The sequence below is a fragment of the Lonchura striata genome, chromosome 16 (genome assembly GCF_046129695.1).
Source record: "Lonchura striata isolate bLonStr1 chromosome 16, bLonStr1.mat, whole genome shotgun sequence".
Lineage (NCBI taxonomy): Eukaryota > Metazoa > Chordata > Aves > Passeriformes > Estrildidae > Lonchura > Lonchura striata.
The window spans coordinates 3,170,277-3,186,295 of NC_134618.1; the positions used below are offsets into that span (position 1 = coordinate 3,170,277).

The following is a 16,019-nucleotide window of genomic DNA, read 5'->3' on the forward strand; positions in this document are numbered from 1 at the left end:
ACCTCAAATTTGTTATTTCTGTCTCACAGAAGGGAAAGCAGGGAGCTCATTGTCAGCCCCACGCCCTGATCCACCTCACCTATGGAGTTTCCAGGGGACAGCCCTGTCCCCAGGAGTGAGGGGACTCTGCTGGGTACCTCATCGAGTGAGCAGGCCTCCATCACTGTCACCACGTACTTGGAGGGCCCCACGAAGGCCAGCAGGCGACTGTCCCCACTGACCACCAGAGTGTCCACGCCACTCCCAGCATCCCGGGCCACCACATTGCCTGGGGGACACAGCAAGAGAGTGAGGAGCAGCAAAGCCCACTCTGATGGTGCTGCTGGGCAGCAGCTGCAGCTCCTCCTGCAGCCTGAGAAAAAAAGCAACCTGTACTGTAGGAGATGCTACAAATTTTATTTACACTCCCAGAGTGTGCAGTGAACCACCTCAAAACAAAGGTTGAGATGCACAGCTTGTTGCCTGAGTGAACACACAGCATTTTCAAGGAGAGCAGAACAAAGCCAAAGGAATAAAATCGATTTTAGGGCTAATTTTTAGTGTTACAAGAGGCTGTGATGAAGAGTTCTGAGATCTGAGCTGCAGCCTGGGTGCCTGAACCCAGAGCAGAATGAGGTCAGTGCTGAACACCACCACACTGATATCAGTCCAGAGGGCAGAGAGACCCAGAGGTCTGAAAATCACAGAAATTACAGCAATTCTCTGTATTTATTCCATGACCATAATTCCACTGTTCTGTCCCTGGAACGTGACCAGGCAGCAAAGCAGCAAACACAGTTTCAGAGCAGAGTCACCAGAGTCCAGCTGCAGCACTGACACCAAATCTGGGTTGTTTTGGATGAATTCCCTGATTCCTCCAACCTCTGTTCCTTCTCCTGCACACTTTCTGGGGCAGGTTCCTCCTCTTTGTGCAATATTGCACAGTATAAAAATCGGAGTTCCCTTTCCCTGCCCAAGCTTGTGCTGTCACAACTCATTTCCAAAGTATACATTAAATGTGACACTAATTTTCCCAAACTGCCTTGCCCCTGCCCTGCCTCCAGCTCTCCACCAGCTCCTTTCACCAGCACAGAGCAGCTCTGCTGCAGGCAGGATTAGGGCAACAATCCACTTCAAACAAATTAAATTGCACATGTACAGAATGGAAAGCATCAGGGCTTGGGCATGAATAAATCTCTGTGACCCCAGCACATTCATGAAATCATCACACCAGCAGGATGAGAGGGTTTGAACCAGGACAGGCAGGGAAGTGGTGGCAGTCACTGAGGTTTGCTCACACAGAAGGTACAAACAACAATCACAGAATCATTAAGGTTGGGAAAGCACTCTAAGATTATCAAGTCCACTGAACCATGTCTCCAGGTGCCACATCCCCATGTCTTTTAAATCCTTCCAGTGCCAGTGCCTGACCACCCTTCCAATGAAAAATTTTTCCCATGATCAAATCTAAATCTCCCCTGGCACAGCTTGAGGCCCTTTCCCCTTGTCCTGTCCCTGTTCCCTGGAGCAGAGCCCGACCCCCCTTGGCTGTCCCCTCCTGTCAGGAGTTGTGCAGAGCCACAAGGTTCCCCCTGAGCCTCCTTTTCTCCAGGCTGAGCCCCTTCCCAGCTCCCTCAGCCCCTCCTGGTGCTCCAGCCCCTTCCCAGCTCTGTTCCCTTCCCTGGACCTCCTCCAGCCCCTCTGTGTCTGTCTTGTGAGGGACCCAGAACTGACCCCAGGACTAGAGGTGCCTCAGCAATGCCCAGTGCAGGGGGAAATGACAAAGCTCAGAAGGTTCACTGGGAAATATCACTCCAAGCAGGCTGAGTTTGGGTTGGCTCTGGGGTCAAGATGTCTCTACTAATATAGAAAAAGAAGAAAGGCAACCCCAACCCCAGAGTCTTACCCACGACTCTCAGAACCTGGATTTTCCGTGCAGCAAGTTTGTACAGAGCCAGAGTTCCCTGCAAGCAGGAGCTGAACATGAAATTGCCATCTGGAGAGAAGGTCAGCCCGGTGACCGCGGTGCGGTGCTGCCTGAAAGAGGGCAGAAAACGTGGAAAAGGGAAAAAGGAATCACAGACAGAGGGAACAGTGGTGATGATGAGTGTAACACAATGAAGAACCCAAGAGGATAAATTAACCAGGAACAGAGCAGGACCCTGCTGTGCTCACCCTGTATCAGCCCAGGACACTCAACACTGTGACTTGTTGGAAAACCGAGCAGCAAGTGCAGGCTCCAGCCTGGATGGAACCTGCTCCTCCTCCCTTTGAGCATCCTCCAAATCCTACAGAGGCTCACAAGGGTTCCCCGCCCAGCTGCTCTCTAGGACAAGCTCCTTCCTACTGCTGTCCACTGGGAAGCCCTCATGGCTTTCACAGCTTGGGCTTTCACCACCCAGAGCTGTGGGATCTGCCCCAGACCCACCCAGCTGGGACCTGAGGCTTGTGGAGCTCCACGAGTGTCACTGTGGCTCTGTCTCATCACCAGCACACCTGGTTAGACCCCGTGTAGCTCTCAGTCCACTCACTTGTGCTCCAGCAGGAGGTCAGAGGCAGCCAGGCTGAAGGTCCTCACCACCCCGCTGTCAAAGCCACAGGCCAGCATCTTCCAGAAGGGGTGGAAGGCCACAGTACAAGGAGTTTCCTCTGCAGCTGAAAAGTCATACAGCTGCAGGGAAGAGACACCACAGGCATGAACCTGGAGAAGACTGGAGCTGCAGCTGGACCCAACAACTGATCAGCCTCACATCTCCACCATGACCATGTCCCTGCTCCTGCCTGGATGGATCCAAAGCCCACTGAAGTCCTGGGTCTTTGGGCACTCAAATAAAGCCCTTGGGTGTTATGGCTTGTGCTAAAAAGCAATCTTCAAAAGATGGAGGAAAAGGAAATAGTTTTGCCTAACAATACTTCAGAACTCTGTACTTCCAAAGGGTCTCTTGCCCACGGTACCCCTCAGGCTTCAGGGAGGGCTCCTGAACTGAGGGGCTTTGATAGATGCAGCAAACAGACCAGGAAGACTCTCAACAAACACGAGACACCACCTGCCTCTTGTGTCACCCACCTGCTGCCTGGAGGTGAGGTCCCACACTCGGATGGTGCTGTCCTGGGACACTGTTGCTATCTGCTTCCACTTGCCCTCCACCGAGAAGCCCAGCACGGAGCCCTCGTGGGAGCGCATCAGCGTGCTGTAGTCCCGGGCCTGCACATCCAGGTAGCCCAGAGCCCCAGCAGCTGTTGTGGACAGGACTTTGTGGCTGTCTGGGCTGATGCAGACAGAACTCACGGAAGCCTCATGCTCTGGGAAAGACACAGGAGTCAACAAATCCACTGGGGAAGGAGCAGCTGGAACACAGCTACAGACCCGCATTTAGGAAAGCAATGCCCACGGGAATGAGCAGCCCACCACCTGAAGACTGAACATTTGCAGGTGTGAGTTGTGACAGATTACAGAGATTAGTCTCTGCCCTTCCTAAGGTCCCTGGGCTCTGCTGTAATGGTGAGTGTGTTTCAAAAACAATCAAGAACTGCTCCACTTCTCCCCTAATTTTTCATGGACAGATGAGCTATGGCAAGAAGGGGACAAAAATCAAGATGGAAAGTCTGTTCTCTCCCAGGAGATCCTGTCTTTTTCCTATGAGTTACAAGAATAAACACGAATAATTGCCACTGAAGACTTCCAAGGCAGTCAGCCCTGGAGGCAGCACACGTAACACAGCCCTGACTCATGAGGATTGCTGTGGGAGCTGTGGCAGTGGAGCTCTGGATCTGCAGCAGGAGATGGGGAGCTCAGAAGCACCACTGCCACCTCTACTCACCTGCCTCTAGGACAGCAGCTGAGAAGTCCAGTAGCCACAGCCTCATGTAGCCATCCTCTGATCCCGTGGCACAGAAGGTCAAGGACATACTGATACTGTTTATAGCAATCCCAGGGCCTGGAAACCCAAAAAACCTCCTTATACAGGTGAAACAAGAAAACTCAACCTGAGAGGGGGCCCACCCAAGAGCTGAGTCTGGTAGTCCCCCCACAGCCAGCTGGAGCCTGAGGAGGATGCAGGAACCCCACAGTGACTGGCAGAACAGGCTGAAGGGTCTCAGCCAGCCCTTCTCAGGGCTCCAAACTCATCTTTAGCATTGTGAAACTCTTCCCAGGCACAGAAGATTCCTACCCCTGCCATATTTTTGCCTCAAACAGGATCCTGTAGCAAAAGATATCCTAGATAACTGCCTGAGGTACAAACCCTTTCATTGCCCTGTCCCAAAGCCTCTCTGCAGAAGGGAGATACAGATTCACAAACTGGGAGATTTTGATTCATAGAATCATTAAGGCTGAAAACCCTCATTGAGTCCAACAATTATCCCCCCACCAGCCCATGTCCCCAGGTGCCCATCCACAGGCTTTTTGAACGTTTCCAGGGATAGAATGGGCAGCTCGTTCCAATGCCTATCACACTTTCAGTCAAGAAATTTTCTCCAATATCCAACCTAAATTCAGGTATAAAGGCCATAAGTCAGAGCCAGCACTGAGACCAGGAGGCACCAAGGACTTTGCTTCATCTCCTCTTGGGCCCCTTCTTGCCCATGAAGTGAGAACTGTTACAGGCCTCTCAAAGGCCACATTATAGATTAATTAGCTCAATTTGCCAAAGCAAACTATCAAACTATGCACTAAGTTTTAAGATATCAGAGCAATCACACTTGAAAGTGAATTCTTCCTGCTGTTCAAGTAAATGGAAGAGCTGAAACTTGGTCTACTTAATGTAGAGCAACAAAGATTCCCCAAACACTCTACACCAGCTGAATAATGAAAAAATCCCCAAATTCATCTTTTTTGTTAATCTTAGTTCTTTTTCCATCTCTCCATTAAGCCTCCCATCAGCAAATGAAGACCTTGTCTCATGTTTCTAAAAGTAGTGTTTCTCTGAAAGTGCAATCAGCATTTAAAATGCTAAAATCTTTCTTAAAACGATACTTTGCTGTACTAAGGAAGATTATTTGCAGTCCTTAAGAGGCAAATAGCAATGATCTAATCAACCCCAAAATAATCCTTCAGCAGTAGGTAAAGAGCTGGTTGGCCTGAGCAGATTTCTGACCCCGATGGTGGTGGAGGTGGTCACTGGCTGGTTTTACCCTCTCCCTGCCTTCTCCTGCTCCCACCTGAGCTGCTCCCTGCCTGCTCCTGCCCGTCCCCCTGGGGCTGTGCAGGCAGCAGGCGCCGTGCACTCCTCACACAGATGTTCTTGTAGTCCACCTCCAGCACGTGGCCACTCCTGCTGCACACAAAGCTGTAAAAAAAAAACAGGAGAGAGTTGCTTTTAGTAAAAAACCACTTTGGTTTACCTTGTTTGCGTAAAGCAATCCTGGCTCCCATGTAATATAAGAGGTCAACAAGGTGTTCAAGTGTTCAACACACCTCCAAAGAAGTCAGAGCTTCCTATTTAGTTTTCTGAGCCTTTGAAATAGAAATTAGTAAAAGAGCTAAAAGCTTGCCATGAACTCCAGAAAGAAGCCTACCTCTGCCACAGGCTGGCTGAGCTGACAGCTCTGCCTTTGTGGGACAACACAGGGTGGCAACAAAGGTCTGGCTTTGATGATTAAAATAAGCAACAAAGTGTGTGTCTGTATGCAAGAGGATGTGTACTAGGCTCCTCCTGCTGACCCAGGAATCCAACAGAGAGCTTCAGGTGGGAAAAGAGTCACTAAATATGGCACAACAGCAGCATGGCAAGAGCAAAGAGGAAGAGAGTCACTAAATATGGCACAAGAGCAGCATGGCAAGAGCAAAGAGGCTGTTCTGTGAGCAGCCAAACCCCTTTCGGGAGGTGACACGTGCTGAGTGGGGAGAGCCTCTCCCAGCTCCAGAAGGCAGCTGAGTTTTGAGGAGAGCCCCAGCAAAGCACCGTGACGGGGGGAAGGTGAATGCTGTGAGGGACGGGGGACAGCGACGGGCCCTTACAGCGCACGGTCCTCCGGCTCCGGCGCGGGCCCCGCCTCGAAGGCCAGGTCGGTGAACTCCAGGGAGTGGTACTCGCCCAGGCTGACGGGACACGAGCGCAGGGCTCCGCTCCGCACGCGCCACAGCCTGATGTTGTCCCGGCCACACGACACCAGCCTGTCCCGGGAGACACGGCCTGAGCACCAGGGCAGGCTCCCCAGGCCCCTGGGGGAAGGGTGGTGTCCCAGGGGACACTGACAGCACAGACTGAGAGCAGCAACAGCAACCACCACAATCCCCCCCAGCCATGCCAGAGTTATCAAATAAAATATTTATTTTGGTTTGGGGTGAAGAGACCTTAAAGCTCATCTTATTCCACCCTCTGCCATGGACAGCAACACCTTCCACTGTCCCAGGTTGTTCCAAGCCTCATCCAGCCTGGCCTTGGGCACTGCCAGGGATCCAGGGGCAGCCACAGCTGCTCTGGGCACCCTGTGCCAGGGCCTGCCCACCCTCCCAGGGAACAATTCCTTCCCAATATATAAGAATCAATACTATCAATTTCTTTTCCTGGCACACTACCTGGTGTCATCAAAGAAAGCAATCTTCATGGCCTGGATATCCACATCTGTGTGTGCTTTGGCCAGCACAGTCACGCCTCCACCACGGGTCACCTGAGCAGTGTTCCACACCACCACCATCTGAAGCAAGAAAATATGATGGGAAAGCTGCTCAAAACCTTGGCAGCAGAAGAGCTTTTCATCCCACAGCTGCTCCAGAGCTGGGCACAAAGTATTGGTAACAGAGCTGGAGCAGGGAAATAAAACCCATTGCACAGAGGGTTTAGGACAGTCCAACAGCGTTGCAAAGCTTCATGGCAATATCCTTGTCTGCAATCCATAATTAGAGGTTCTAAATCCCAGGGCTGCCTGGCAACAGGGCTCAGACTTGAAAAAAAAAACCCACAGAGCAGTGGGAACTCTGCCTGACGGGATATAGGAGCTGTCCCAGGGCTGAGGGAGCAGGAGGCAGCACGTGTCCACTGCTCAGTACAGGTCTGTGTGCCCTCAGTGCCCATCACCAGGGCCAAGAGTCAAACCCTCTGCACAAAGCAAAGGGGCAGATGCCTGCAGAAATGCAGGAGGATGCTCTGCATTCCAGAACAGCATTAAAAGCAAACCCAGCATCACTTCGGAGGCTGGGATGGGCTGAGGCATCACCCTGGGAGAGGTACTCCCCCCAGCACCCCCATTCTCCCACCCTGCTTCCACCCACTGATCCACCTCCCCAGCTCCCACACGGATCACAGAACAGTGCCACGTGCTGGGAAAAACACAGAGCACTGTGTGGTTTTTCCTTTACTTAGTGATGGCACAGCTAATTGCTGATGGTCGTCACTAAAGGATAAGAAACAGTTCCACTGACAAAACAAAACCCCCAGTCCCATGGAACAAGTTTATTTTTGACTGCTACACGTGGGATCTGCGTCATCCCCAGCTACAAAGCTGGGCGGCAGCTCCAGTGCCAGGCATCCCTTCCCACAGCGATGCCTGGAGCTGGAAGGTTTCACCTCGTATCTTGCCCTAAATGCTATTAAAATAAAGATATAATCCCATCACCCTGCCTGGGTCCTGGCTGGGACCACACCAGGGACAGAACAGCCCCATAGCACAACCCCAGCAGGTCTCTCCAGCTGCTTCCAAAAGGATTTGTTCACTTGCAGCTGAGGAACACCCACAAGCATCAGGCAGAGGGAAAGTATTCTCTGGCAGCTAAGAAGAAAGGGATGCCCCCCGAGTACATGTCTAGGAAAGCTGAGAGCAGAAGTTTGCCTGGAAAATAACTACAGAATCTGGAAGAACAGCTCTCTCAGGGAAATCTCCCTGCCCCAGTGCCAGCTCTCACCATTTTGCTGTGCACATCCCTCCCGACACCACACAGAACAGCTCCACTGTGGGAAAAGCTGCAAGAAGAGAGACTTGGTAAAAAACAGCTCCTTGTACCCTGGGTTCATCCTCACAGGGCATAAAAGGGGACAAATAGTGGGGATGGGGAGACAGCAAGACCTAAGGCTCAGCACAGAGCTGGCAGCAGGTTCGGTGACAAACACAGCCAGCTGTAACCCATGCCTGGCTTTTCAGGCAGGAACAGCAGGGAAAAGCTGCTGTGCTGCAGTGCTGAGCACACCCCTGCACGCACTGCCACCCACCTGAGGCACAGCAGGGACTGCAGGTAGGTTTTGAAGAGGCAGAGGCAGGCTCCCGTGGGGAAGTCCCAGAGGCGGCCCAGGCTGCGGGGCCCGGCCTGCGCCGAGGCCAGCACGGTGCCGCTCCCGCCCAGCGCCAGCGCCGCCACCTGCGGGGAGCACGGCCAGCCAGGAGCCCAGGAGAGCCCCAGGCTGCAGGGCAGCGCTGCATCAGGGCCTGCAGGGGCTACTCACCTTGTCCGTGTGGCCAAGGAAGAACCTCTGCTCGCCAGTCTTGAGGAGCAGGGTGACGATGACAGCATGGCAGGGGTACACCACGGCCGTGCTGTCCTGTGTCCACAGAGCCTGCAGCACCAAGAGAGGGGGGACACGGCTCCAGAACTGCCCCACAGCCCAGGCACAGAGCTCTTCCCAGCCCTGGAAGTGCCCAGGGTCGGGCTGGATGGGCTGTGGAACAACCTGGGCTAGTGGGAGGTGTCCCTGACCATGGCAGGGGTACACCACGGCCGTGCTGTCCTGTGTCCACAGAGCCTGCAGCACCAAGAGAGGGGGGACACGGCTCCAGAACTGCCCCACAGCCCAGGCACAGAGCTCTTCCCAGCCCTGGAAGTGCCCATGGTCGGGCTGGATGGGCTGTGGAACAACCTGGGCTAGTGGGAGGTGTCCCTGCCCATGGCAGGGGATGGAATGGGATGGGCATTAAGGTCCCTTCCCTACTATTGAACAGCAGATACAAGGAAAATGACATTGCTGGCATGTGGGACTCAGATTCAGTCAAAGAAAGAAACGGAGAGTTTCTAGCCAGGCAGACGCCTGGGAAAGAGCTGAAGAAGAATGTAAATAATTCTTTATCTCTCTTGTTTTTCACATTGTTTATAGTTAAGTTCTATCACTGTGTGTCAAGCACTCTGCACCAATGGTGGTGGGTTGTTTTCACTTCAGAACCAATGGATTTGGTCCTTACGAAGCTCTGTATAAAAGAGCAGTGTATTTTGAATAAATAGGAGTTTTACTTTCACAGCCTTCTGAGTCAAGTCTATCCATTCCTGTCCTGCCTGGACAGTGACACTGGCAGAGCCTTGAACTGACTAAACCAAACCTTCCTTTACCCTAACACAGATCACAATCAAGGCCCAGTGTGCCACAGAAACAACCCAAAACACAGCCCTTCCTTTCCAGCATCCAACAAAGCAGCACCAGTTTTAATGTATCAAAAAGAAGTGAAATGTAGTGAAGGGTCTGGAGCACAAGTCTGATGAGAAGCAGCTGGGGGGCCTCCACAATTCCCTGACAAGGAGGGAACAGCCAGGTGAGGATCAGGCTCTGCTCCCAGGGAAGAACGGCCTCAAGTTTTGCCAGGGGAGGTTTAGATTGGATATTGGGAAAACTTCTTCACAGAATGGCTGGTCAGGCACTGGCACATCTGCCCAGGGCAGTGGTGAAGCCACCATCCCTGCAGGGATTTAAAAGACACTTGAGGACATGGGTCAGTGGAAGGCCTGGGATTCCTGGGAAAACCAGTTGGCATGGATGTCCTTAGAGGGCTTTTCCATCCTATGATTCTGTTTAATGGGCCCCATCATTTTTAATTCATCATCCTAACAGCAGAGCAGTTGTCACAGATGCTCAGGCCCACCCACTTTGGGATCATTTTCCACATCAGGCAGTGCCACACTCAGCTGCATTTCAACCTCCAAAACATCCATATCCCAGCCACACAAAGACAGATCAACTCCCCAGATCACCCAAGCCACTGACCCATTTGGTGCTGCAGCCTCCAAAGCCAATAATTGTTCTCAGCTTCAGGATGGGATCTGGTACAAGCCCCTGGAAAACAAAACCAGACAGAACCATCACGCTTAGAGCCAGGCTAGGGTCCACCCTCCATGGGGCACCCCAGCCCCAGGGCTTGGCTCTCTGAAGCACAGAGGCAGCTTTGGGTTTCTCCTGTCAGAGGGGATAACTTGAAAGCATTTAACCTGGCAGAGTCAAAGCTGGCAGCAGGAGGAGCTGGGGTTTCTGAGTTAAGCAGCTATCCCGCCCCAGGGATGCCCTGGGGCCACTGTGAGAATCCCAGACTGATTGGGGTTGGAAGGGACCTTAAAGTCCATCCACCTCCACCCCCTGGCCACAGACAGGGACACCTTCCACTAGCCCAGGTTGCTCCAAGCCCTGTCCAACCTGGCCTTGGACACTGCCAGGGCTGTCCTGCAGGCTGGGGCTCACCTGTGGGATGGCATAAGGGCCAGAGCCCTTCCTGTACACACCTGGCAAACCTGTGGCTCAAGGTCAGCACTTTTGAACACAGGGTCCCTCTGTCAAGGCAAGTAGAATGCTAGTGGGAAGAACTGCTCCTCTGCATCTCTTGGACTGTGAGTTTAACTGAAACTCCAGCGTGAACCTTGTGTTCCCTCTCTTCCTTCATCATAAATAAAGGGAAATACTCCAAAGAAATACCCCAAAGCCCCGCTGTGACCCTCCAGAACTTCACACACCTCCTCCAAGCCAGGGACAGCTCGGGTTGTCTGTCCCCTCCTCCGATGAGCATAGACATGGATGCCACCATCACTGAGTGTCAGTGGCTGCCCCGTGTCCCCTGCACTGCGCAGCCTCTGCTTCTCCTCCAGCACAGGGTCTCCAGCAGGAACAGCTCCCAGAGGCCCTGGGACTGCCAGGTGAACCTCAGGGATGCTCTTCGTGATCACAGGACATCGATGTGGCACCTGAGAATGAGGAAAGCCTCAGACAGAGCTCAGTTCTCCTCCCAGTGCCCTCCACCTGCCCAGGGGCACAGACAGGGAGACAGCCATGTCTGTCCTGAGGGCTCTGCATAGCAACACAAACAAAGAGGAAAAAATGTGGAGGCAGAGCAGCCCTGTGGTTACCTAGCTTGGCCAGGTTGTTAACCAGCTCTCTCCTTACACCCCCAGCATTGTCTGTGCACAGTTCATCTCCTCCTGACAGCCAACCAGAGCCTTGTCCAAATGGAGCTCTGGCAGGTTTAGACCACTGCCCTGGGGAGACTGGTCAGTGCCCAACCACCCTCTGAAGGATGAACTTTTATCTAATATCCATTAAAACCTGCCCTGACACAGCTCCAGCCATTCCCTGGGTCCTATCCCTGTCACAAAGAGCAGAGATCAGAGCTGCCCCTTGGGAGGAGCTGCAGCCCCTGACAAAAGCTGACCTCAGCCTCTTTTTCTCCCTCTGATTAAAGCAAGTGACTGCTGCACCTCTTACTCTTCCCCTCTAGACCCTTCACCACCTCCACAGCCATCCTTTGGACACTCTCTAATACGAGAGGCTGTGCTCCTCAGCTCTCCCTCTCCACAGCATGAGGATGGCTTCCCCCAGTCCCTCTCCCAACACCCACCACCACACTGGTAAGCCAGTCTGGACACCAGCTCTCACATCACCCCCAGTGCAGAAGGGGAAACCAAGCTGAGAGCAGCTGCCTGCAGCCCCAGCAGTGCCAGCTCCACAAACTGCTCTGCTCCTGAGGGCACTGCTCACATTCCCTCCTCTCCAGACTTCACTGCCTTATCTATAATTTGAAGACACACCGATCTGCTGCCTCCACAGAGACAGGGAAGATGGATGTCTGGAGATTCCAAGGTACTTGGCACATCCTGTCTCTGTGCTGTACCACACTGAACCCCTAGGCAGTGACTGCAGGGCTGTGGTCACCAGACCATGCCTGGAACAGCTGCCAGTGACAACAAGCAGCTTCTACATCTTAATTTAAGACACAGATGCAGGGAAATGCTCCATGGGAAGGAGGAAGGAAGGAGCTGCAGCCTCCTCCACAGTGCACTTACAGCTTTGGGACTGCTTGCCTGCTGGATGAGGGACAGGTCACAGACTGCTCTGGAGAGTGTCACCGGCTGGGTCAGTGGGCAGCTGGGCTCCTCTAGCACTTGGTCACCTGGGCAACACAAGGAGCAGGTCAAGCTCTTCTGGAAACGCAGGGCACCCATCTGGGGTGGCACAGCCTTGGCTGCTGTTCCCAGCATTCCCACCTGCCACAGGATGTGGAAAGTTCTTCTGGATGGAGTAGTGCAGCAGCTTAGCCCCGTCAGATGGGAACCTGAGCAGAACCAGAGGAAGGCACTGTGTCACTGGGGTATTGCATTGGCACCTCAGCCTGGCACTCTTTGCTCTCTCCTGTAGATCCCTTCCCTTGTGCCTCATGGTCCTCCAAACACAGGGGTACCAAAGGCAATGACACAAGGGTGTCTTTGTTACCAGCACCTAAATGCTGGAGGTGGGGGAACCAAAACCCAGGCCCAGGTTCACCTGGATCTTTATTCCTTAAGTGGCACTGCCCATCCTGCCCCTCCCAGGGGTGCAGGAAGGCCTGGGAGCTGCAGTGGGACCGGAGCAGCCATACCTGATGTAGTCATAGAGGTCGTGCCACTTCTCCCCCTTGGGCACAGGAAAGGCCAGTTCCCGGGGCATGGGAGCCACCCCACGGCAGGACAGGTCACCCAGGCGGGCCCTGGTGAACGTCACACCTGGCAGGACAGGGACACACACGCACAGTGAGCTCTCCAAGCCCAGGGAGCTGCCTGAAATCCCACTCCCTCAGCGACACGGGCACACACCACTTCCCACCGGAGAAACAAAGAGCACAAAACTGAGGTTTGCAACAAACCCACCTTGCACAGCTGTATTCCTGTAACTCTCAACCTCCAAGAAGAGCCCAGAGCATAAACCCTTGGATTTCAGTTATAAACCCCCAGGCTCAAGATTCATGTCATGTCTGTTCACCGATTCGGCAGTTTCACAAGATTTCTCTTAAGGCTCATTGCCCATTTTCTTATTTCCTCCATGAATTTTTAAATTTAGGAAAGTGAAACAGAAAAGGTTTCAAGAAAGATACAATATGTTTCAGGAATTTCAAAGCAGCCCCTATAACTTCTTCCTCACTGGTGCTTCCCAGCAGGCCAGGCAGTTCAGACAGAATTCCAGCACGAAAAAGGAAAGAGAGAAAACAAAGGATTTGACCAAAGTCCCTCTGCCACACTGAGCAGGTGGATAAAAAAAGCAGGTTGGAGATTTTTGACACAAAAAAAGCACAGACACTTCCAGCAGATGAAAGCACAAGTCTTGCAGAAGTGAGGCTTGATGACACCTTTCATTTTTACTCCTGAAAAAGTTTCTAACCTTAGAAAGATATTTAACTCTGCTCTTTTCATTCACTTTTACAGCTAGAAAATGAGAGGATGCTTTCCTCCAGAGTTTGGAAAGCTGTATTTCATTCCAGATTTCCTTCCAGTGCCTAAAGGGGCTCCAAGAGAGGTGGGGAGGGACTTTGGACAAGGGATGGAGGGACAGGACAAGGGAAAATGGCTTCAAGCTACCAGATGACAGCATTAGATGGGATATTGGGAAAGAATTGTTCCCTGGGAGGGTGGGCAGGCCCTGGCACAGGGTGCCCAGAGCAGCTGTGGCTGCCCCTGGATCCCTGGCAGTGCCCAAGGCCAGGTTGGATGGGGCTTGGAGCAGCCTGGGACAGTGGAAGGTGTCCCTGCCTGTGTGGAAACCTAACATTGTACCAAGTATTTTACCCTTTCTGTTCCCATCACAGAGCTGCAAACTCAGCTTTGAACCCCCATGGGCTCCACTCAGGCTGGGCTGGAGTCTCAGGAGGAAGCAGAGGCCAGCCCAAGCTCCTGGCTCCTCACCTGGCTCGAAGAGCAGGTCGCTGGTGCAGAGGTTCTTCACGAGCAGGTTGCAGCAGAGTTTGACCCCCCTGAGGTGGCTGTGCCTGCGGCTCAGGTACAGGGCCAGGATGGAGGGCAGGTCCAGCACCAGGCACGTCCAGCGCACGTCAGCCGGGGCTGCTCCGGGGACACCTGGGGAAGAGAGGTGGGAAAAGGGATGGTGGCAAAGAGGCTACAGACATGGACCTTGCTGGACAGGAGACACAAGGGTCACAGGGCTCAGTATGAAGTATCTGCCAGGCAAGAGTTCCACCAGGCCTGTGCCAAGTGGGAGATGGGAAAACATGTCTTGTAGGCCCAGGGGTGGGGAAGGACAGAGAGGCATCCTACCACCTCCATGCTTGGCCTGACACTGCACCCCACTGTTTGGGAGAACAGGGATAGGGGACAGCCCAACCAGGAGCCACAGCTCTGACCTGGCTGCAGAGGGGTTCCTGCTCAGGCCCACCACTGTTATCATAAAATCCTGAAATGGTTTGGGTTGGGAGAGACAACCTTTAAACCCATTTCATTCCATGCCCCTACCATAGGCAGGGACACCTTCCACTAGCCCAGGTTGCTTCACATCCCATCCAACCTGGCCTTGGACAATCCCAGGGATGAGGCAGCCACAGCTTCTCTTCAAACACATCAAGCCAACTTGAGAACACAATTTACTTTCTAACAGTTAGTTTTGGTGGTGGTGTGCCAGTCCAGCCCCAGCTCCTCACCCCGCTGGGCCATGCCCTCGCTGGCTGCCCCGCAGACGAAGGGGAACTGCAGCCAGGTGGCCGTGGATTTGAATTCCCTGAAGAGGTTGGAGAAGGAGATTCGAACCACCTGGTTTTCCTGGGAAGAGACACACACACACACGGAGCTTTAGTCACCCTGGTGGCTTTGGCTGGGAAGTGCTGCAGAGAAGGCATGTGGCCCTGCCTCCTGTCCCCTCCACATCCCCTGGCTCCAGTAGAGATGCCACCAGGATGGAAATCATCACCAGTCTGGAGTGACCCACTAGCAGCAAAGAGCAGCCACACCCTGCAGGCCCCAAGCCCACCAGTGCCATCCCCAGTCCTTCAATCAGCCACGATGGCAGTTTAAGAGGCCACCCCGTGTCACGGACCTCAGTGGCAACATCCAGGTGCACAAGGAAGTGCTTGTGGGGCAGGGGCCTGAAGAGCAGGTAGAGGTAGCGCCCTGTCAGCCCCAGAGACTGTGTCCCTGCCCGTGGCAGCTGCAGGTAGCTGCTGGCTGGGTTGGAACCTCGGATCTGGTAGATTGTTCCCTTCATCCTTGTGTCCTTTGGAAACCAGGGAAAGATGGGGGGTGGGTGAGCACTGCCCACCCTTAGCCAGTGCCCCCCACCCCACGGTGGCCCCGTTACCGTGAGGGCGGTCACGTCCCCCTCCTTGGCAGAGCGCTTCCACTCCTCCACACGGAAGTGCTTGAAGATGTTCAGGTAGGGACGCTGCCAGGCTGCCAGCACCAGGATCATCGGGGGGCGGGAGGATGGATCCCCAGCCTGGACACCCCCCCATTGCCCCCTGTATGCCCCGAGGTCCCCTGTCCCATTAGCACCCACCTCAGTGTCTGCATGTCCCGACTCTCCCCAGCCCCAGTGTGAACCTCATGATGCAAGCCTGGTGATGCCCCCATTATCTCCTTACCCCCATTCCCCCCAGCCCTGGTGACACCCCCAAGGCCCAGAGTCCTGCTGAGAGTCCCATTACTCCCCTCCTCCAGGCCCCTCCAGCCCCGGGAATGTCCCTGGAACCTCCAAGCCCTGAGCTCCTCCAGTCCCAATGACATTCCCACCACCCGCTGACCCTGCAGTCCCGGCGCTGTCTCTGTGCCCCGAGCACGGTGACATCCCTGCTCACGGAACCCCGTGTTGCGGGTCCTGCCCCGCGGTGTCAGCCCAGCTCCAAGCCTCCCCAGCCCCGGTGGCACGGCGTTAACTCCGCGTGCAGAGCCCCCAGGCCCAGTGACGCCCCTGTACCCCGGTGCATGCAGCGCCCCAGCTCCAGCGCTGCCCCGGCGCCCGGTGACACCCCCGGTACCCCACACCCGTGACAGCGTCCTGAGCCCCCCGCCCCAGGGACGACCCTGAGCCCGAATCCGAGCAACCCCAGCACTGCTGACATCCGTGTTACCGCTCTCTCCAAACGCACAAGCCACTCACCCCCGGTAC

At 54.1% G+C, this 16,019-nt stretch overlaps 1 protein-coding gene across 1 annotated transcript in view; it reads right to left on the reverse strand.

The window, feature by feature from the left end:
- LOC110470222 (mitochondrial Rho GTPase 2) overlaps positions 1-15,763 on the reverse strand; it is a 45,233-nt gene extending 29,470 nt beyond the window's left edge. Inside the window, exons 1-20 of the mRNA XM_077786790.1 lie at positions 15,213-15,763; positions 14,952-15,128; positions 14,560-14,677; positions 13,811-13,981; positions 12,514-12,637; positions 12,143-12,210; positions 11,942-12,048; positions 10,619-10,846; positions 9,882-9,950; positions 8,358-8,468; positions 8,127-8,272; positions 7,823-7,880; positions 6,500-6,618; positions 5,939-6,094; positions 5,140-5,267; positions 3,801-3,917; positions 3,047-3,282; positions 2,511-2,650; positions 1,886-2,016; positions 138-268 (exon numbers count right to left, since the gene is read on the reverse strand). Of these exons, the coding sequence (XP_077642916.1) occupies positions 138-268; positions 1,886-2,016; positions 2,511-2,650; positions 3,047-3,282; positions 3,801-3,917; positions 5,140-5,267; positions 5,939-6,094; positions 6,500-6,618; positions 7,823-7,880; positions 8,127-8,272; positions 8,358-8,468; positions 9,882-9,950; positions 10,619-10,846; positions 11,942-12,048; positions 12,143-12,210; positions 12,514-12,637; positions 13,811-13,981; positions 14,560-14,677; positions 14,952-15,128; positions 15,213-15,323 (2,646 nt within the window). The 5' untranslated portion in view covers positions 15,324-15,763. The remainder of the gene's footprint in view (positions 1-137; positions 269-1,885; positions 2,017-2,510; positions 2,651-3,046; positions 3,283-3,800; positions 3,918-5,139; positions 5,268-5,938; positions 6,095-6,499; positions 6,619-7,822; positions 7,881-8,126; positions 8,273-8,357; positions 8,469-9,881; positions 9,951-10,618; positions 10,847-11,941; positions 12,049-12,142; positions 12,211-12,513; positions 12,638-13,810; positions 13,982-14,559; positions 14,678-14,951; positions 15,129-15,212) is intronic.
- Between the last annotated feature and the right edge of the window lie 256 nt (positions 15,764-16,019).